The sequence below is a fragment of the Eupeodes corollae genome, chromosome 3, assembly GCF_945859685.1.
Source record: "Eupeodes corollae chromosome 3, idEupCoro1.1, whole genome shotgun sequence".
NCBI lineage: Eukaryota > Metazoa > Arthropoda > Insecta > Diptera > Syrphidae > Eupeodes > Eupeodes corollae.
Genome location: NC_079149.1, coordinates 95,354,487 through 95,378,406, shown reverse-complemented (window position 1 = coordinate 95,378,406; position 23,920 = coordinate 95,354,487). Strand labels below are relative to the sequence as shown.

The 23,920-nt window shown below is 33.6% G+C and overlaps 1 protein-coding gene across 1 annotated transcript in view; it reads right to left on the bottom strand.

Moving 5' to 3' along the window:
- Positions 1 to 20,598, bottom strand: part of LOC129950687 (piggyBac transposable element-derived protein 4-like) — a 76,593-nt gene extending 55,995 nt beyond the window's left edge. The window contains exon 1 of the mRNA XM_056062610.1: positions 19,738 to 20,598. Within this exon, the coding sequence (XP_055918585.1) occupies positions 19,738 to 20,598 (861 nt within the window). The remainder of the gene's footprint in view (positions 1 to 19,737) is intronic.
- Positions 20,599 to 23,920: the final 3,322 nt, after the last annotated feature.

The window sequence follows — 23,920 nt, the reverse complement described above, 5'->3', positions numbered from 1 at the left end:
TATAAGGATGATGGTTTAATGTCTAAAAACGTCTTTAGCCGAAATAGGCTAATAGCTTCCGGAACGAGACTGATAATACATAATATAAAGAAAAACGAGAAAAAAGACTGATTGACGTAACGTGGGTAAAGCTTATTTCTATTTGGCTTTGGTTTTTTTTCTTCTTTTTGTGTATAAAAAAGTCGAGTGGGGTGAAAAGTGAAAAATTATATCGCAACTGCAAGTTGGTTTAAAATAATACTCAGAAAAGTGTCTTCCTGTCAAAGAAAAGTGCTTATATGGTGATTAAAGTTGAAAACAAATTGATATTTTTTTTTGTGATTAAGAGGTGCGTAGCTGTCGACTTTTTTCCATTCGTTTTTTTTTAAGATCAAAGTGATTTTATTTTAAATACGTGATCAAGTATTTTTCTATAACAAATCATCATTGAATGAAAATTTAAGTTTCCGAATAAATTTGACGAAATCTATGCATTGAAGAAAATCAGTAAATAGACTTTTTAATTTAATGAAAAATTCATCAATATGACGATGCATTCATAAATATGATGATCATTCATGAATAAGATGATTACTTTTATCATAATGATGAATATGAAGGAATCGGTCATAAATATCATGACTGATATCGTCATGTTGATGTACTAAATATTATATTACCAAGTACTAAATATTATGACGTCATTCATAAAAATATGATGAATACATTCATTAATATTATGATCTTACTGTCAAAAATTCATTCCTAAAAACCATGATTGCTTTCATAAAATCATCAAAAATCATAAATACGAAGAATGCATTCATCAATTTGGGGAATCTCTGTGTGAATTAATCATTTTAAGCATTTTGATTCATAAAATCATCAAAAATCATAAATACGAAGAATGCATTCATCAATTTGGGGAATCTCTGTGTGAATTAATCATTTATAAGCATTTTGATTCATAAATTCGAGCCATGAATAAGAAATCATTCATAAATATGATTGCATTTGTTTTATGATGAATAATCATGAAAAATTCTTAACTTAAATTTCAAAACTTTTGACTAAAATTTAAAAAATTCTAGCCAATTACTTTACATCTTTATTTCTGTGCCTAAGAACCGTTCTTACTGTTGTTACACAAAATTAATTGAAAAAAACTTTAAAATATTCGAGAAATTAATGTTTTAGAAATGTCTCTTCCAAAAATGCAAAATACTATTTCCGAAATAATTGTATTAACGTTCAAAAGTAAAAGCTTTAATAGTTGCGAGGCACCAACAAGCCTCGGATACGGACGGATTTACTGTTGACAACCAACGCAAACGAATTAATGACAACGAACTTCGAATATGCACGTGGAATGTTAGGTCCCTTAACAGACCACGTTCGGCCGAGGAATTAGCGGAGGCCCTAGACCGCTATATAGCAGATATCACCGCCATCTAGGAAATACGATGGGATGGGCCGGGCAAAAAGAGGATGAAAAACTGAGGTATTTACTATGGGGACTGCTACCACGAAAAATAACCAACGAAATTCACAGGTACATAAACCTAGAACCGAAGGCTGCAAAGACGAAAGTGGAAACATCATAACCGCAGTCAATGCTGAGGATATGAATGGACCACTTCTGCAGACTGTGTAACGGCGATAACGAACTGAATTCCTTTGTCAGGCAGGATGATCCATTCAACATAGACGACGAAAGCCAACAATCCCGTCCTCCCGACTTAGGCGAAGTAAAGATTGCCATATCTAAGATGAAGTCTAATAAAGCCGCTGGAGCGGATGGCTTGAATGCCGAGCTCTTTAAAGCAGCTGAAGATAAGTTGGTTAGGAGCATGCACCAACTTATCTGTAAGATATGGTCGGAAGAAAGCATGCCCGATAAATGGAACCTAAAAAAAAGGAGACCCTCTAAACTGCACCAACTATAGAGGAATCAGTGTACTTAACATCGTCTATAAAATCTTCTCTGCCGTAATATGTGAAGGTCTAAAGCCCATCGTCAACAACCTGATAGGTCCCTATCAGTGTGGTTTTAGAGTAGGAAAGTCCACAGTTGATCAAATATTCACATTACGCAGATCCTGGAAAAAACCCAAGAACACCAAATTGACACCCACCATTTTATCATCGATTTCAAGGCCGCATATGACAGCATATACAGGGACGAGCTGTATCCAGCCATGTCTTGTTTTGGCATCCCTGCCAAACTCGTCCGTTTATGCAATATGACCATGGAGAATTCACGCTGCTCCATAAAGGTTGGAAACAATCTGCTAGAACCGTTCGATGCCAAAAACGGTTTTGGACAATCATGCGATTTGCTTAACATCGTGCTTGAAAGAATAGTGCAGAGCTCAAACGTCAACACTATAGGCACTGTCTTTCAAAAGTCTATCCAATTACTAGCATATGCTGATAACTTGAAATAATCGGAAGAACCCGTGATGTAAATGGGGCTTTTATGAGTATTGAGGCAAAGGCGGCAAAGATGGGTTTAACGGTTAATGAGGGCAAAACAAAGTACATGCTGTCGTTAAGAACGGACATACAACACCAACGACTTAATCAAAACGTCACCTTCAACAAACGTATCTTTGAGGTAGTCAAGGACTTTGTCTACATTGGCTCCGCTGTTTCTTTGGACTAAGAAAGCAATTGAGTGGTAAAGTCCTCTCTGGAGGGACCAAAGTATTGCTATATAAGAGCGTTATAATCCCCGTCCTGCTATACGGTACAGAAGCATGGGCTATGACAATAGCGGATGAAAGCACCTTGGGTCGGTTCGAGAGAAAAGTTCTTCGTATGATCTACGGTCCCGTATGAATCGAAGGAGAGTGGAGGAGAAGATGAAACGACGAGCTATACAGGCTGTACAGCGACGCAGACTTAGCCAGAAGGGTAAAAGTCCAATGACTAAGATGGCTGGGTCACGTAGAGCGTATGGAAACCAATGCTCCGGCCTGGAAAGTCTTCGAATCCACAGCCACAGGACAGCGCAGTAGAGGAAGACCGCTGATCAGGTGGAGCGCACAAGGTGTTAAAGAGTGCCAAATATCTCATTTAGAGAAAGGCCGCCTAAGTTTAGAGTTCTTTTTCCAATTCTTTCCTAAATGTTTTTAGCCTGTTATGGGGCACCAATCCAAATATCAGAATTATACTCGAATTTCGTATGAATAAAAGCCTTAGAAGCATTTTGAGCAATGCTAAATATGTGATTACTCCACAAGATATGAATTGTGACGCATGTATTTAGTACTGAAAACTACAAAGTCTCATCTACGCAATTACCACCTTTGTATAGCATTGGGGGACGGTTACATTTTTGCTTCAGTATAGACAGTATTGAGTTTTCGAAGCATTAAGTTCTTTCAAGGTTTTGATTTCCCAATGGACAATTTTGACAATGTCAGAATTTTATTAGTTTATCATAGGCTGTCATTGGAAATCCACCTCCGAAGGACCGGGATAAGAATCTAAAAACGAATACAAAAGTCTGAAGAAGTTTCCGGCAAAAGATAATTTATAAAATTGAGGAAGAATGTCGGTGACAAAACTGAGCCCTGGGGCACACCAGCCTTTATTTTGTATATATCAGATTTGAACCTATCCAACGAAGAAGAGATTCGTTTAGCATTTCCATTTCCTTTGAAAGAAGGGACCTGAGTGTTATTGGACGATAATAAGACGAAGAGGAAGATTCGCCTGTTTTAAGGAAACAAATGCTATTTTCCATCAGATCGGAATGACACCTGTAGAGTCGGTTTTTTCAGCGTTGAAGAACACATATTCAAAACAATAGGAGGGATACTAGCCGTGAAAGCGAATCTGTGAGTGTCGATATCTTTAAGTACTCCAGCAACTGTAGGATGATTTGTCAGTTCCTCGCAACCAGTACCCGTAAAAAAACGTGGGTGACACAGGCAGGGGTTAAACCCAAGACTACTTTTTTTGTCTTACAAAAGATATTGTTATCAGCATTTTGTGTGACATTTAGAAGTATTGATAAACGTGCACGAATGGCAGGTATCATTGTGGGTCACATTCTAGCGACTTCTTCATCTAAATTTTGGACTAGATTAAGATTTCAGCTTATCGATCCGTCAATTCAAAGTAACTCTAGGTTTTCTAAAATTCGAAAATGATTTTACGTAACTATAAATTTCAACATAAAACAAAAATTAAGGTAGCGAAACAGTCCGTTTAGAACTAGTGACTCTCTCATCCATTTCTTTGTGCCAGCAATGTTGTGAGAGATGGAGGGGACCTGCAATTTTAAGACGACCTCAGAAGGCTAATTTGATAAATTCTTTTCATAACAAGAATTACTCTTGAAGGATTTGTTAATTCCTCGCAAGGACCAGTACCCGTAAAAAACCTTAAGATGTCACAGACAGAGATGGAACCCACGACCTCTGGCATAACACTCCAACGCTCTAACCATCACGCCATAGGTACTACAAAATGGTTCTTAGGGTTTCTTAAATCCGAAAATTATTTCACATAACTGTCAATTTCAACATAAGTTAGAACTTTGACTGTGTGCATAGTTTGGCAACCAAATATGTTTTTGAATATCTCCGAAATGATTTGTGTGATTTTCAAAACTGGCAATTACAATAAAGTGTTATTTCAAACAGTTACTTTTAATGTTTTCGTTTAGGTCAATTATTATTGTTCTAGGCCATTTATCAAGTCAATAAAATGTCTCATACGCCAACAATTTTGGGTTTTCTCCCATAACCCCCGCTTAAGCCAAATCAATCTTAAAAATAGAAATTACTATCACACCCGTTACGCACCAGCCATTTTTCTCATATAGTAACCTATCAGTAGTGACATCATACGGATCACTTAATTTTCCCATAAGAACACTAAAATCTCGCAATTATTAGTAACTTTACTTTATCGACCCTCACCAACTCACTCTAATATTTTCTTATGAACGGTACCTATAAGTCTTGTTTTCTTCTAGCTTTGTGGCTAACAATTAAAATCAGGTTTCGGTAAGTTGGTGGCGCACCCGTTCGTAGTCGTCGTAGTTCGTCATCATCATCATCCTTGATTCATGAATTAAACATTCCCATGGATTTTAATTGAACGTTATGAGATTTATATTCCAATTTTTGTTTTGTATATTTTTTAATAATTATTTGTTACCTGTTCAGGTTGGCGGCGCACTACGAGTCAATTCTTAAGGCGGTGCCGAATCACCTTTTTACGATACACACAAACCAAAACCTGGGGGATCAATATTATCGTCTTAAAAACGTAAATGATATGGAGTATAATTTCATATCCCCGCATTTATGCAGATAAGTTTAGATATAAAAGTCGTAGATGTGTAGTGTACGCTCCTTACGGGTACGCCAAAAAACCGTTTACGCGCCATTAATTCTCTGTTAGATGCGCGCGATGTTCAAAAAATACAAAAATCGATTTCCTTTTCAAATCGTTCAGCGTCATTGTCGTAAGAGTCATTCGAAGAGGGACAAGTTTTCTTAAGGTGGTTAGGTTAGGTTATACCTGATATTGGATGTGTGTCGTCTTCTATTTTCTTGGGTTTGAATCTTCCATATGCTCAAGTCAAGCGAAACAAGTGCTATAATGCCTGCTGCCGCTGCGTAAGCTTATGAAACGGTGGGTGCACTATTGTCGCGGTCGATCACCGGCTATCATCACAACACAAAATAAGGTGAGGTTAAGACTTGATTTGCTTTTTTTTTTCTCTCAAAATTGGAACTTATGCGAGCATGAAATTGTCTTGTTTTTGGTCTTGGCCAGGTTTGAATTGATTGTGTTTTCGTTATATGAGCTGAGCACCCACTGACTATAACCGATTACCGACTTACGACCAACCGACCGATCGACCGACCGACCGACGACATGATGATGGTTACACTTAAATTGTTTAATGGACAATTAAGAAATTTCAAGGAGTGGAACTTTGGGCTTTACCTACCTCTAAAAGATTGTTTTCTTATTTTTTTGGTCTTGAAAATCGTTCATAGGGATAAGGTTGGAAGGGTGAGCTTTAAAGAAATAATTGGATAATTTTTATGAGTGTCCTTCAAAGAAATGGTTTATAGGTATAGAGATCTTGTCATTCCTTAAATGGTAGTCTCGAAAAGTCCCTATTTTTCTCTTCTTTGTGAATCTCTATCTTGTCATTATACTACATTCTTCCATAACTGTTTGAAGCTCATTCTTCTATCTTTAATGCTTGTCTTTCAACTTCATTCAATAACTTCTACAACTATGCACCTATTTAGATTAAAAGTTCAATTGCCTTTATAAATGGTTGTATAAAGGGAACAACGGGAAGTAATTGAGCCTATTGCCCAGTTTATTATGCAATTCAATCGCTTGTAATTAAGATCAAAGTACTGTAAGTGTAAACCACAAAAGACGGAACGTTCAACTGTCTTTCGGTCGTCATACCTTGCATAGTCAACATTTTTCCTATATCTTATGGAACATGTCAACCTAAGTCTATGCAAATACCTGGATGATGACAAAAAAGAGGACTTGTTGACGTTTTGGAAAAAAAAAATGTAATTCAGTCAACAATGCTTTGTGGTATGATTAATATGCTTATACCTTAGGTACATACCTAGGCATAGGCTTATATGAAAATTTTACTGTAGGGTAAGGTCCCGTTAAGGCCGTAACCACATAGCAAAAAAAGAAGAAAAAGATGATGTATTCCAACGTTGACAGGTTGTAGTTGTACACTAGCTAAATATGCACGGCTCATTATGCCTAATATGGGCCTTCTTATAGAGATTGTTCCGGTTTTAAGAAGGTATGGTCGATGTGATGGCAGAGAAATTCATAAGAAAAATAAAATACTTTAGATTTAATCTGAGGAATCGATGGTAGATATAGATGACTTACATAGATCAAGATTGTTCGTATGGGTTATGGGTTGTACATATTAACTTTGCATGTAGATTAACAGTAAGGTCGGGAATATGTGGACTGCTTTAAGATGAGTTAGAAATGTTCGTCATAAGACTCTTTAGACCATTAAAAATAAATTAAAGCTTCCAAGTTTGAGATCTTAATTTGTTGTCAATGAGTATAAAAAATTTGTTGAACTTACTGAAAAATGGATTAAAAGGACTGTTAGTACCATAGTTCTGCTAAAGGGACATATTCTTCTATAGTTAGCCTGGATTAGACTGATATTCAATTGACGAAGAAATGATGGACAAACTATCGTTTCATTAAAAACACCAGCTATAAATAAGAACTGAAAATACTCTGAGATCAGGAAAAGATGGGAGAATTTTCAAGGCACGCCTTTTTGTGTATGGAGGTAGTAAGAAGGAGTAGTACCAGTCCAGAGGAGAAAAACAATGAGAACGTCTTAAAAATCTACGTCAATACTTTCTATTCTATCAATTTAACGTATAGTATGGTGCTCATACAACGTCAACGTACTCAAGAACCGGCTTGACAACATAGATTTTCAGAATTTGAAAACATATGGATCACTTAACTCTCAAGAAAATTATTGATGAAATCAAGTGTTTTATTAGCTGTTTTTCATAGTGATCAGTAAATGATTGTTTTTAGTCTAGTAAAACAAGTTCAGAATAACTTGATTCTACACTAAAACGTTATACGAATTTAAAAAAAATGTGTCTATATCTTCTTGTAAGTCCTTACAAACCTTGATGAAGTTAATAATTTCAAATATTTAAGCTTCATTTCCATAGATAAGCGATATAGAATCATTTAAAATAGAATCAATCATAAGTATATAAAATAAAAAGTAATGGACCAAGGTAACTCCCTTAATGTACACCATAGTTGATTTGGAGGATTACTTCTGAGCGTGACGCTATATTATCTACCATGAAATTCAGAAAACGAATTGTAGTTATTTCCTATTTTACTCAATTTATTTAAAAAAAATTCAAGACTTAATTTGTCCACGGGGTGAAGCAAAAGCTTATACTCAACAGCGAGTGCAAGGATCAAACGAATGCTAGAACGTCTTATAACAGGTGAATAAGTTTCAAAATAATCTACTTGGTATTTCTGTGAACAACCTTTAGCGACTAGTCTACATTTATACCTTTCGATTGAACCGTCTGATTTCTTCTTAATGTTAAAGATCCTACCTATGGCCTTACAGTTCTTAGGAAGGTCAACCAAAGCCCAGGTACTATATAAAACTAACGCATCATATTCTTTCTTCATTGCAGATTTCCATTCATCCACGTTTTGACTATTGAATCCTTCTGCGACGTTGGTGGGAATTTCTTCTTTGATTGAGTTTAAAGTTTCGATCACATTGTACTGTTTCCTTGGTCACCCGGGTCTTCCAGTTCGGATCAATTTTGGAAGGCCTGGACCAATTCTAGGGTTCAATTCGTCGTTTCTTAATTCTTGAGGAACGTCTGGGATGTTCTCTGATTGTGATGCTTGACTTATTATCGAATAAGGTTCAGCAGCGAAGGATTCCTCTTCAAAATTGATAATAATGAAGTCATCTTCAGTTTTATCTTCAAATGAAACGTTAGTGTCTTCATAAAAAAACAACATTACGATCCTTAACCACCTTTCTTGTCTTTGAATCAAACAATCTTTGAGCATTAGACTCTTCAGAATAACCTTCCATGATCATTTTTACGCCCTTTGCTTGAAATTTAGATTTACCCGGTCTTTTGTTTAAAACAATAGCTTTAGAACCAAAGACTTGCGAAACGTTGGGTTTTCTTAATTGCTTCTACCCAAAGATACTCTGGAAGCTTTGAGTTAAGAATTAAACATCTGACCATTTCAACAAGGGTACGGGTAGCCCTCTCAGCGACTCCATTTTGCAGTGGCGAGTATTGGACTGTTAATTGTCGCTGGATACCATGGGCTTCTAAAAAGGATGAAAATTTGGCATTTAGACACTCACTTCTATTGTCACTTCGTAAGGCATTGATCTTCTTCGAGATTTGGCACTCTACCATCTGCTTGAATTTTCTGGAGACATCAAAAATTTCGTCACGACTCCTCCTCCTAAAATAAACGAAAATCATTCTGCTTTTGGCGTCGATGAAAGTAACGAAGTATCTCCCTCCTCCAGAGGAAGTTACTTGCATCGGTCCACATAATATGTCACTGTTAATAACATCCAAAATATTCACGCTCCTTGTTGTTGCCTGATTGGAACCAGTTTTGTTGTTATCTTCCCCTTAGCACAGATAATGCATTCGAAATCATTGCTGGCACTAATTTTGTCAATTCCCATCACCATATTATGGCAATACATCTCCTTCAGACTTTCACCACTACGTTACCTTAAGAGTTCTTTATTAAAGCACTTGTACCAACGAACTCACATGATTGATGGTTGCGAGTAATTTTTGTCACAGATATGAAATTACCTTTCAGTTCTGGAACAAAGATTACATTTAGTAAATCTATACTACCGGTCTCTAGTTCCAGATGAACATTTCCTATGAAACTTGCCAAGAGGAATTTGTCGTCATCAAAATAGATCTTTTGAGTAATTTGCTTCAACTCTGACAACATACTTTTTTCAGAACACATATGCGATGTTGCACCACTGTCAAGGCACCATTCTCCAAAATTGACAATCCTCGACTCTTTAACATTGAAAAGCCCAAACGAAGAAGCCGATTTCGGCTTGTTTCGTTCATCTTGCTTTTCAGGGCATTTTGATGCAAAATGGCCAATTTTTCCGCATGAAAAACATTTAACATCATAATTTTCTGATTCCATTTCAAGCTTTCTTGAATCTTCCTGTAATAGTTTTGCCTTGAGCACCGAAAGCGATGGCATCTCATTTCTGCTTTCCATCGCAACAATAAAATTATCAAAACGACAGGCAAACTACCAAGCAATATGATTGCTAGAAGGTCCTCTGGAATATCGACTTGGATTTCCCTTAGCCTTTCCGAAATGCTGTAAAACTCCTTCAGATAATCGGACATCGACATGGTCCTAGCCAACTTGCAACATTTCGGTTCGTCAGGATTGTTTGGTAAAAGAGATACAGCTAAATGATAGACTTGACCTGAACTTTAAATGTAGGCATACAATCTCCATATCTGATTTCTTTGGCACCGAATGACGTCATTGTAGAACACCGGAATCATTTTTAATGGTTCCGGTGTATCAGCAATTTCTGCCAATAAAACTTTTTCCTCCTGACCAGCAGCAGAGACCCGGTGGTTCTTAAGGCTATTTGAATGCACGATAGAAATTGCACTTGGTGTTCATATTTCTAGTGAGTTAGAATATCTGGATTTTATATGTATAGATAACAAATTATTGATTAACATTATATCGGACTTTATTTATGCCTAAAACCTGCTCCGTCATATCCTCTTTCACTAAAAAAAACTGCATGACAATTGGATAAGAAGTTTCGGAGCCCAACCGTAACAAAGATTTCCTCTTTGGCTAGATTTCAGTTTTATATAATATAAGATGGTATTCTATCAGGACCAGGCTCGAAACATTTGTTTAGCTTTAAAATAGTGTCAAGATAGAGGCCTTAGAAATCGAAAAATTGGTTGATGTAAAATGACTGTATTCTTCTATGTTAGAAGAAATAACAGAGGAAAAACATACTTGTAGAAGAAAAATCTTCAAAGGCAGTTTTGAACTGCGAACATCTTCGAAATGTTTCCAAAACATATGGGTTTTTTTTTAGGGCACATATTAGGTAGGAATTCGATATGAATTGAGAATTTTGAATAGGTCACAAAGTCGTCACAGTTTTTGGTCAACTCTTCGATAGATTATACTTCAACCAAGCTTTTTTTCTTTTATATTTAAAAGTTTTTAAATGCGAACAATAAAACTATGGCAGTAAAAAAATATAGGCCGAACTGTACATGTTTAGTGTCTGAAATCTTGTCTTGAACTAGAACATATACATTTTAAAAGTATCAAAGGGGTCTTTGGTTATCTTGATGGAGCAAATGTGCGTTCTTCGGCTTCTATCTTTAACTGAAAAAAGAAGACGACGACACCAAAATTCTCCATCGATTTGGTGATCTTTATGGTTCCTTTTTCAAAACGTGCGACAATCTGAATATTTTGTTAAGGGAAAAGTTACAATATGACCATTGAGCGTTCAAACGCATAGTTAAGCCGGCTTCTGTAAGTTCTTCATTTTTGTAGAACGTCTGTTTTCTGTAAAAGTGATATACTTTTTTTTAGAAACTTATAAATGACTTCTTTATTTTGAAATACAAAGGTTCCAGTCATTGATTTTTCGCTTTAATATAATTTCCCAAATAAGGTTGGGTATAAATCCCCAGGAACTCATTTAATGGGAGCAAAATTCAATTTACTAAATTGGTCTTTGTTCCCATGCAAGGTGGGAAATTCGGTATAAGAAACTGTGGGCTTAAGTTCACTTTGAATGTGAAATAAATTCAGAAGTATATTATTGAAAACTAAAAAATTGAATCAAAAAGCATAATTTTATTTGGAAATTCAGTTTTCGAGTTTTCTTATATTATTTTTGAAAACTCGAAAACTGAATTAAACTGATGCTTTTTGATCCAATGCTCAAGTTTTTGAAAATAATGTTGCCACAAGGTCACATCGCAGAAGCAAGTTCATTATTTTTTTCAAAGATGTGTTGCGAATCAATGCCTAAGCAAAAATATATTCTTTATTTTATATGACCGAAATATGATCAATATGGTAAACTTTTGAGACATTCTTGAATGTTTACATTTCTTTCGTGACTCAAGTGTTTAAAGTTTGGTAAAAACATTCTTGTTAGCCAACTTCTTAAAAATACTTCGTGATTTGATCAAAGAAACTTTATTTAGATTGCTTACCATCATAGTGGCATTTTTTATGTTTTCACATTTCTTCACTTTAAATTTATTCAAAACAACAAAAAGTCGTTTGATCTTATAACTTTAAAAAACTCAATTATCAAAAGGAACAAAAAACAAGCACATAACAACCCATTCATGATTTTGTTCACTTTTTCTAGCTTCCAGTGTAATCCCATAACAAGGTATTTAATCGATAGCGACATTAGCACCTATTTATCTCTCAACATAACAAATTGTCTACGGCAAATGTCTATTTTCTCAAAAATTCAAGATACTCCAACTAAGATAAAAGAGATCTTTAACATTTCATACATATAGATATATGTACATGTCCCTATATATAAAAAGAGTGTTGTTTTTTAGTTTGCATTAAGCTGTCTTAGAGGTTTTATATAGGAACAAGTTGCACCATTCGTCTCGTGGTTGTTGAAGTTTTTGCCGTCATCAACTCGTTCGCCTATATCACTACTCCTCCGTCATCGTCGTCGGTCTTCGTCACAGTGGTTTTGTTTTTTATTTAGAGCAAATTAATAGTCAGTGAACTAAACGTAATCTTAAGATTAATAGAAAATCCACGCGACATCATCATATCCATTCCATCTACGAGTATGCTCTGGTTTTTCCTCCTTGTCCTCGCCCATCAGCATCTTCAGCATCAGCATCTGCATCAACATCGTCACCATCATCAGCTCTAGCATCATGTCGCCAACTTGTACACCATGACCATGACATGCAAACCGCGCATCATCTTCATCTCTTCATGATGGAGATAAAAATTGTCTTAGTTCTTTTTATTTCATCTTTCATGGAGCAGCCTCATTGATGTCACCAATGTAACATGACGATTTGGCAGAGAGATAATGCGCCTTCAAAGGGTATTTGACTGGATTTTACTATGTTTGGGCTTGTTCCATGGAAAGAAATTAGAGCATTCATGATTTAGGAAAGATGAAAGTCTTGAGCTTGTAAAAATTGAGAAAAATATGTTTCTTAGATTCTTAAAAAAATTAAATGCCAGAATCAAATTGTGGGATGATTATTTGGCTTTTCTTTGGAGACATTTAACACAAAATTGATATTGAACAATTTTTAGACATTCTATGAAAGTTATTTTAGATGTATGTTTGAAACTTGTTAAGAAAAATATTTGACACATTTTTGAGCCCAAAGGTCATAATTATTCATTTTTGTAAAAACAAAGAAGATTGGGCTAAGTTCATCAAAACAAACCAATCCTTAATTTAATTGGTGAAATGAAAATAAAAACAGGGTGGGATGCGACCCCCATTGACGACTTCCCATCCTTGCACGTTTGTCGGCTTTTCTAAAACTTTAACAACAAATTTGAAATCAATTTCTTTAATTTTTACTCGAAATACTTTAGTCGAAAACGTTTTCTTATCGGGTTTTTACTGTTTTCGTAGGTTTTCGTGTTTCGTAAAAAAAAAGTTGTTTATTGAAATTTTCTAAGAAATAACTAAAGTAAGCAACAAAATTTTGCATATAAAATATATTCAATTTCAATACCAGTTTTTGATTCTGACATTTTTAGCTGAAAACCAATTTTTACCAACGTTTATAAGCATTTTAAAAAAATATATATTTCTTGTAAAAACCAGCAAGTGATTTTTGTAAAGAATATTATCTTACGTTAACAAAATAATTTTTAAAAATAAAAAAATAAATTTGAATTCAATACTTTTATTTATTCTCGAGATATTGTAATCGAACATCAAATTTTAACAAATTTTTTGTAGATTCTGATTTTTTATAAAAAAAAACTGACTTATATATTTGTGTTTTTTTAATTAAATAAATGTTATTAAACAATATTTTTTATACAATATAGAATACAATTTATTTAAAGGCAATATTATTAAATATTTCCCAAATATTTGAGTCGAAAAACAATTTTTATCAATTTTTAAAAGTATTGTTTTATATTTTTAGTAGAAACATCTTTGTTTTCGATTGTTCTAAAAATTTAAACAAGTGTCAAAAGCGTTATTTTTTGATGAATACAATTATTTTGGAGTTAAAAATTCACAAAATGTTCGATTTGAAAGATGTTTTATAAGAAAAACGTAATATGATATTCTTTCGAAAATTTGATTTCACGTCACAATGTATAATAAAGTTTTATCGAAGTTTTAAGAGATATTTGGACATATCCAAAATGTATCCTGTATTTTTTTTTGCTATCTGTGAAACAGAATTTATTTGAAGTTGATATCTTGCCGGTTTTGAGAATAAGCCGTAGGAAAAATGTATCCCGAATGAACGGACGCATACGTCCTTGAATTTACTAATGAAAGAAAATACGTACATATGCAAATCTCAATATAAACCGTTGAATTATAGATTCAAGGCTCCTTCAAACTTCGGGGAATGTCAAAACTTTCAATTTAACACATCGGATCTATTACAATAACTACACTGGTCGGCAAAACTACATTTTGATTTTTCTTTTGATTTTTCTGTAGCACAAAGAAAACAATACTTTTATAAAGGATTGAGATGTCCAGAATTCAAAGGTTGCCTTTTATTTTTACTTTCGACATATAGGAACTATATGGCAAGTTTGCATTCGTGCAAAATTTCGAACTCGAGATTTTAATCAAACATGATATTACGATGGTAGAGAAGTCGAAAAAAGTGGAACCCTCGATTCCGTTCGGTCTGTTTTTTCTATCTCTCCATGCTCCTACAGCCTAAACCATTGGGTCGATTGAGTTCAAACTTCGAAGTTAAGATTTTGAGCATATTCGCGTTAGGCGTTTTTTTTCATCAAAACTAACAGTGGCCCTATACAATTTTTTTAGTCAAAAAACGAAAATTCGAATTTTCTGAAAAACAAACCGATAGATTTTTTTTTAATTTTCTTTAAAATTTAGTTTTTTAACTTGTCTTCTTTTAATAAGAAAGATATATTTTTGTATTGCTCAGGAAAGTTACCGCTCATAGAATCGTTATTTTATTATAATTTTCTCAGCAACTTATAAGCTGATTTCAATAATTTTTTTGTTGAACAAGACCTTATATTGCCTTAACAATATTTGATTATCAAAAGTGAAATTTTTATTGTTTGGATTATTAAAAAAATATTGATTTTTTTTTTTCAAAATTCTATATCTCAAAAACGGGTCAATATTTTTTACGAAATTGAAATGTAGAGCGTATATTTACAAGCGCTAAATATTTTTAGAATAGAATTGAAAAATTTTATATTTAAAAAAAAAACGCTCTAACGATTTTCAAAATTTTAATTATGCATTCCTGCACATTTATATATTTTTATAACTATAAATATTGTAAATACTAACGATTATGGCGTCACTGCATCGGATTAACGAATAATCAACAATCTATTTTAAAGTGTCTATCAAGAAGTATTATCTCGATACCTTTGGATCTGTGATTTTAAAATATTATTTCTTAAGACTAAGGTTGTTTCACACATATTTTACTTGCCTTCGGCTATATAAAAGAATAAATACTTAGTACAAGTTTAAGAAACGGGCCAGAAAGAATATATGTATTTTCTATTAGAATCACTTGTTCAACGTTTACTCATTATACCGATATAAGTATTACGTACAACCTCTAAAACTACTGCTTACGTATCACTTCCTAACTAAAATTTAAAACACATAAGAGCCTCCTTCAACCACCAATAACATTCCTTCATTATCAGCATAAACATGTCTGCATAAAGCTGAGAACTCCAATCAACTAATCTTTATCCGTTTTAGACATCTACCTAACTACTCAATCAATAAGCGATCGCTTTTCAATCTAAACATACATGTTCTGCCTCTTTCTTATCTTCATATAATTTATTTTCCATCCTGGTTCTTCTCATATGAAATTAAAAGAAAGCTATATGAAGGAAAAAGCTCTGAACGAACTAGTTGAATACACAAACGATTGTTTTCGTTAAGTATGCTTACAAGTATTTTTCATTTCCGGGATGAAATGTCTTAGGATGAGTTGTGTCTTGGGATGAATCGCGCGGTTTTGTTGACAGGTCAAATGGCATTTATATCTTTGAAGACAAACGTACTTTAAATCTTATATAGGTACTTTTTTAAACGGACTCTTTGCATACAGGAGGAAGTGCATTTTATTTTCTATCACATCAGGTTTTTAAAATATGCCCCTTTAAAAATTGTCAACAGTATTCGAAACTGGGGTTTTTAAGCTTAAAAAACTTGAATGAAATACTTTCATAATTTTTAAAAATAAGTTTTGGAGGAAATTTGTATTGCTGATTTATAATCCAAACTTCAAGTTTTAAAAATACCGCATTCCAACATAATTTGTATATTTTATAATGTATTTCAACAACTTCATATAATAGTATTGTTTAGAGAAACAGACATGTTGAAAGAACAAAACTTACTTTTACAGCGTTTTGCCATTTTCTTTTGAAAACGCTATTAATGTAAATATTTAGCGTTTTATTCAGATTTTTTTAAACAGGTGAAATTTAACAACTTATGAAGATTTTTTAAAATTGTAATAAATATTTCAACTGCATGTTTCTTGTGCTGACTTATAGGATAAAGTTTAATATTTTTTTTTAATAAAAAATAAAAAATATGACATTTTTGAGCATCAAATATTATTGAGAAAATAAAAGAGTATGTGAAGAATTATTATTGAAATCGGTTGATTAGTTCTCGAGAAGACTTAAAATCATAATAACGGATCTTTGGGGGCACCCTTCCGGGGCATTACAAAAATATTTTTTATATTGAAAGAAGCCAAATTAAGAAAAATAAAATTAGAGCGAATTTAAAAAAAAAATGTATCGGCTTGTTTTTGAGAAAGTTCGAATTTTTGATATTTAACCGACAAATTTGTATGGGGACTACTATTAATTTAAGTTTTAAAAATTAAAAAAAAACGCCTTAAGCAAATCTGATTTAAAGTTTAAACCTACTTGCGGGACCCACTCTTTTAGTTTTCATCTAAAATTTGATGTAAATCATGAGTTCGAAATTTTACTTACGAATACAAACCTTGCCATAAAGTTTCTTTATATCGCAACGCAAGTAAAAAGAGATTATAGATTTAGAAAAACCATCACGAATTCTATTTTAAAAAAGCTACCTGATAAATTCAAGCAATCACCTAGTTTCTACATTTCGCTTTTACTCGAAATTAAATTCAAATTCTAAAATTCACTTTCATCGATATCGATTTCATTTTTTTCGAACTCAACACGAAGTGAATTTTCGAGTTCTTCATTTCGATATTTAGGATTTTAAGCAATTTGAATTCGACCAAAGTAAGTTTAAAAAAATACTTTAGTATTTTCACTTAATGGAAATAAACCTTGACCTTCTTTATGTAATGCAAATAGTTTGTAAGAAGTTGCAGCTTCTTCCTTGTAGTTGAGGGAACGCACAATACATTTAAAATAATTTTCAAGCAAGTCAAATGTCTTTTCCATAATATTTCGAGTAAAACAATCTTCTTTCAAAAGCTAACACATTCAAAAACTAAGCTTTAACACCAGAGTTTTTTAAAAACTATATTAGAGGAAACTATCGCAAAGCAATACAAACCTACAGCTAGCTGGTATGTTCATCAATACGTTCCAGCAAACATAAGAATTTACACACATTATGATAATTGATTGATTGATTTCACTTGAAGTGACTTTGAAAAATATTCGAAGTTTTCAAATCGATTGAATGGTAAAACCCTGAAAACGTTTTAACTCGATTTTCAATTCAGATGTCTGTTTCATTTCACTCGATTTTGGGACGTAGCTGCGTGTATCGAAAACTTGACGTGATACTTTAATTTTAAGGTCAGTTTCAAATTAGGGCCACCAGAACGCATTTAAAAAGTGCAATCTTTTTCCAGTAAAAAAACCATGTCGTCTAATGCTATCCATGGGAAGTTAAAATCAATTTGTAATTTTTGTTAAAACCCCAAAGCTATTCGTAGATACATATCTTGTTTTTTGCAATAACTAGACCGAAATGTCAATTCTTCCTTAGCTTTCCTACCGTAATTATCAGAAATCTATAAAAACGGTTCAATACGAGCAAGTTCTATCAACCTTGTTGTGTGCCTAATTTTCTAATCTCTTTCAAGGCAATCGGATCTATCTCCGATACCTTCCCAATGTGCCTATCCATCCAATCGATACACTTAAGATATGTCACTACTTAACTTTTCTTTGGCTTTGTATGCTAACCCTGGCATAGCTCTTCTCCGGACTACTGCGCTAAGATGAGGACATGATGGCGATGACGGGGTTTTCTCTCATCTCATCTTATCTCATTGAGCATGTGAACTGACTGTCCTCGTCCTCATCTTCATCATCATAGTCATGATGATCGTCAACTGGCTCTCGGTCGATTGAATGGCGAATCCGAATGTGGATCGATATGACTGTCAATGGGGTGCTATTAGCATTTTAATGCTGCCAATTGTGAATTGATCTTTGGAATTGTTGGGGAGGCCCCCCTTCATAGACTTAAACACGAGTGTTGTTTGTCTATACACAGCAAGTTTATCTCGTCGGTTGTATCTCCAAACTAAACTAAAGAAAGATACTTTACTTTGTGTTGTTGACAGAAACAGAATCTACACAACTATTTGACCTTCGTCCCCATAGTTCCAGCCCTCTGTTCAGTCAGTAGGAGTATAGTATGTCTAGATATGATGGTGCCGATGATATGCAAGTTGAACAATATGACAAATGTAGATGGGCGACGAACTTTTAACCTAAAAAGAAAAAATACAATGTTTTTGCTTTTCAAAGGCTGCTGGCTGAGCTCTTGCAACTTGTTTTCATGTCGTTTTTATTTCTATTTTGGTCGTGAAAAGAAAGTTCTAATCTCAGGGATTATTTGTTTATTCAAAAATGTAAACACACAAAATAACAATAAAAACAAAAAAGTAACAGAAACAGAAACATTACGGGACATCACATTTCCATTTGAATTGACGAACTGAAGTTGTTGACTTTCAAAGATGAAGACGAGGACAGCTTTGACTTCGACGTATTGAACTGAAACTGATTTGATCGGTAGTCGTGTGCATTTTGCTGCGTGATCGTGAACAAGTTGTTGAGGTACTTATTTTTTTTTTTATTGTAACCACCCACATGACATGAGGATGATGGGGGTCGGGATTTTAATTGGGTGATTTGTATTTATTATTCTATCAGTGACTGAAAAACTATATGATTGATGAGAATCATAACTTTGCTGAATAGATAGTAGATACCTGTTTGCCTTTTTGATGTCAATATAGAAATATTGTTAATAAACTGGAATTTTTAGAGATGGAATTTGTCATATGTATGAAAGTAGACGAATGTCATTAATCTCGAATAGAATATTGGCGAATAATTTAACAATATATGATTGATGATTCATGAGAGATGAAACTGGAAACAAAGTTGACTTTTATTTTTTCACTGAAACAGAAGAATGCATAGGATGATTTTTGACATAATTCTTGTGTAAAAATCATTTAACCCTTTACCGCCCGAATTATTAAATTTTTTGATTTTACAAAAAATAATGTTAGAACTTTCTTTATTAATATCAATTAAGTTTGTCTTAACTTTAAAATACAAATTTTAACAAAAATATACTTCTAGAATTACTTCTTTTTGTGTGGTTCATCAGTGTAACCACCAGGCCATAAGCAAGTTTTTATTCTGAAACAAATCGAAACAAAATCTGTAAACATGTGAATGTATGTATTCTATTTATTTAGTGTGAAACTTAACAAAACAATTTTTCTCATATGATAAACACAAGGCTACTTGACAAATAGAGCAGCACCATTTTGAACGATGAGGCTGGGTTTTTGTACTGCAGTATGCACATCTTCTAGAAGAACCGTATATTGGCATGTGTGCGGATTGGTCATATCTTACCTCGAAAGGAACATTTAGTTTGAAGTGGTTTGTATTTGAACATTCTGATAAGCGGCCCGCTCTGCGGGTTTTGTGTGTATGAGCTCCTACAAATCCATTTGCTACTGCGATTCGGAACTCTTTCAATGTCAATAACTTATCATTCTCAACTGAACTTTCTTTGAAAATAATAAATGAGTTCACAACAGAAACATCAAGGAAATGCCAGAAAATACGATGCCAACATTTTTTCGATTTCCGATCGATATCATAGCATGACTTCAACATATCGGCTTTATCAACGAATCCCATGTTTTTGTTGTATACTGCTATCATTTCTGGGCAATTGATGGATAACGAAGTACCATCTTTTTGCTTACGCATGGTGGTTGTATTTTTGGAAGGGTCCAAAAAGTTTCCTAAGATATGCACAGCTTTCGTATCCTTCCACTTTACGAACGCCATTCCGTCTCTGCTGACCCGCCAGTCGGAATTTCCTTTTGTCAAACACTTATCATTAAGAAGGTCAGTTGGCAGATTTTTTCTATTGGCTCGTACAGTTCCGCAAGAATAAATGGTTTGGTTTTTCAAATCTTTTTGAAGCTGGACGGAATTGAAAAAGTTGTCAAAAAACACATGGTGCCCTTTTCCTATTAATTTTTGAGTCAGGTCTTTGACAACACGAGCACCGAGATTAAGCTCCACAGAATCCGACGATCTTCCGGTGTAGATTTGAAATTCGGATATGTATGCAGACTCATTGGCTCGAATCCACACCTTATATCCGCGCTTTATGGGCTTCATTGGCATATACTGACGTAAACTGCTACGTCCCTTGAACTTAATCATAGATTCATCGATTGCTTGATGTTTCGAGGGCATATAGCATGACAAATAAGTTCGCGCCAGTATTTCGATCATTGGCCGTATTTTGAAAAGCTTGTCGAAGTTTGTACTTCTCCTGCTAGGTTGTTTTGTATTGTCATTCAGGTGAATGCTTCCCAGAAGCCATAGAAATCGGTTCCTGCTCATTATCGAACTCAAATACTGATCACGCAATTCTGGCTGAGCTGACCAGTAGTCTCTGCAGCTTGGCAGTTTTTTTATACCCATGAACACATGAACAGATTTATTGCCAAAAAAGTTTTGATCTCTTCACCATCCGTCGGAGTAAAAGATGAGACGGCTCCACCAGCTTTTTGTACTGCAAACAAGTTAGTTTGAAAAACAAGCAAGTCAATAAGCTCTTCTGGAAAGATTTGTAAAAAAAACTGAACAGGTGTTTCCAGATCACGCGGAATATTTGGTCCAGTCTCTGCCACAAAATCCATCACATTACAGTTACAGAATCTGTTTTTTTTAGTCCACACAGTATTATTCTTAATTTGCGTAGCTCTTATTTTGCTAAGTAGAACTTCATCCTCAGACTCCCAATCTGATTCAGACACATGCTCAAGGCTCGAAGGGTCTCCTTCATTTTCACTACCAAGACACATAAACTCAGCTTGGTCATCATCATCAACATCTCCGATTTCGGAATCCAGATCGGATGGAATATTTTCAGGAAAAACGTCATCAAAAGTTGAAATTCTTGCTCCTGATAAGGTTTTCGCAAAACAAAAAAAAAAAAAAAATAATTAGTTACATCCCAGTGGCTACGCACAGAAACCACCCACAAAAATATACACAAAAGCAATACAAAAAATTATTTTATCACAAAACTTTAAGAAACACGAAAACATTATGCAGAAGATTCAGTATACTAAAAAACTTACTCGACATTTTTGTTCAATATAAAAAATAATTAATATTTCCTGTAAGATCACTTTCACACCTTTCACAACTGACAAAGAGCTCAATTTGACTCTCGAATCTCACAAAATATAATCTTCTTATAAGAAATTAAAAAAATCCGTTATTTTATGAGTCTAGGTTATATCTGTACATACGATGGTTTTTGCAAAAAAAATACTGGTACGCTAGACAATAAGGTTTTAAAACGTGGTTTCACAACATAACCACCAGGCGGAAAAGGGTTAAGGAAAACGAATGCAAGAACTTATTGTGAGTGATGTTATTTTAAAATGTATAGAGATGCCACTTTTGCCTCAGGTATCTTGTTATTATGGTGGTTAGTAAAATAAGACTTCAAAATTCTTATAACCAAATTTCTTATAAATTGTCCTTGAAGAGACGCAATTTCGATTTTAACACAGAAGCGTACAGTGGCTGACAAAAGTAATCACATATTTGGATCAAACGGTAAATCCTGCGAAAATTGTTCTATAGTCAACATCTTATCTAAAATTTAACTTCTAGAGGTTCTAGCTAAGACTTCGTAAATCATATCTTGGCTGGAAAAAAAAAACGTTTCTAAAAAGTAATTTCGATTTTTAAATATATTGAAAAAAAAGGGTTTCTTTTTAAAAATGAAATTTTATGAACAAACCTTAAATTTAAGAGTCAAATATTTGGATTGTTTTTTTTTAACTTTGAATCCCATTTTAAAGATTTTTTGGGAATTCTCAATTTTTTGTAGAATAATATATTTTTTTCGTCGTCCATAGCTTAAGAACCAGGAAAGATATTGACTTCAAATAAATTTTGCTATACAGATACTAATGCAGAAAGATTCAGGAAGGTCCTCAAGAAAATAGCGTTATTGATTTTTTTTACTATAGCAGTTTAAAAACATTTTGGTTAACCCCAAACATTTTACGAACCAATGACGCTAGAGACTTGAATTAAATTTTATATAATATATTGTATCATGATATCAAAGAAGTATATTTTTTGAAAAAAATCCATTTAAGGGTTTTTTTATAAATCAAAAAAAAAACAGAAAAAAAATTGAATATAAGAATGAAACAACAACAACTTGTGTGTGCTACCACCAAGTTCATAGGCTGGAGTTATAGCTATTTCACGGGGGCCAACCCGATCATCAGACTCCTTTAGTGGTGCTTAATCGCTTTTTGTTCAATTTAATTTTTGAAGAACTTTTGCTCGAGCTGGGCTTGAACAAGCGATCTAGCGTGTGAGGAGCTAGTGCACTACGCACTACGCCACCGCACCCACATGAAAGTTGTAAGCCAATTACAGGTTTTTTCGTTCTATCGAATTATACTGAACCGATTAGCATTTTTCTAAGCACACACAAGTAATTGTTGTTGTTTTATTCAGTTTCTTTCTATTATCTCCTCTCTTTTTCATAAGCCAACGATTTCGAAAAAAATTGTCACATCCAAAATTTTATGACTAAGATATGATTTCATCTTCAAAAACCATTTTGTGCAACGTAATATAATGTCTTTGACATCTGATAAAATTTTGACAAAAATTGAATTGAGAGTTTTTTTTTATAAAAAATAAAAATCTATGAATATCGATTCAAATATCTTTTAAAAAACTTGAAAATTAGGATTCAAACTTATTTTATCTTATAGGAAATATTGTTTTCAACATTCTGAAAAATGTTGAGAAAAATCGAATTGACATTTTTTTTTACAAAAAATAAAAACTTAACAAAAAATTAATAAAAGTTGGTAAAAATTGATTTTCGACTCAAGTATCTTTTCAAAAACTAATGTTTACTTATAAAAAATATTGTTTTCAACATTAGGACACATTTTGAGAAAAATTGAATTTACAGTTTTCTTACAAAAAATTAAAAACCGAAAAAAAAATTAACAAAAGTGTTTAAAAAATCATTTTCGACTCAAATATCTTTTCAAAAATTAAAAATATTGGCTTCAAACTTATTGTTTTCGATATTCTGTAATTTTTATATAAAAATCCAACAGTCCGTTTTTTCATAAAAAATAAAATCTACAAAAAATAGTACACAAATTTGGTAAAAATTGATACGAGTACATATAACTTTTAAGCAAGACAAATCGAAAGACGGGATGGGAAGTTATCAGTGTGGGTCGCATCCCAGCCTCTTTTTAATTTATAAACTATCTCTGGACCTATATCTATTACGGTTATAATACTTCTTTGTAAACAATATTTTTTGTTCTTTGGTGAGGCCCATACACATATAGATTTTTTGCCGAGCTGATACTGGAGCAAGCAAAATAAACCTTCAGTGTCTGTCCCTGTGCCTTATTACTAGACATAGCGAAATAAAGCTTTACAGGAAATTGTAGTTCTTTAAATTCGAACGGGTATTCGTCGGTATCCTGGGAATGAATACGACTTG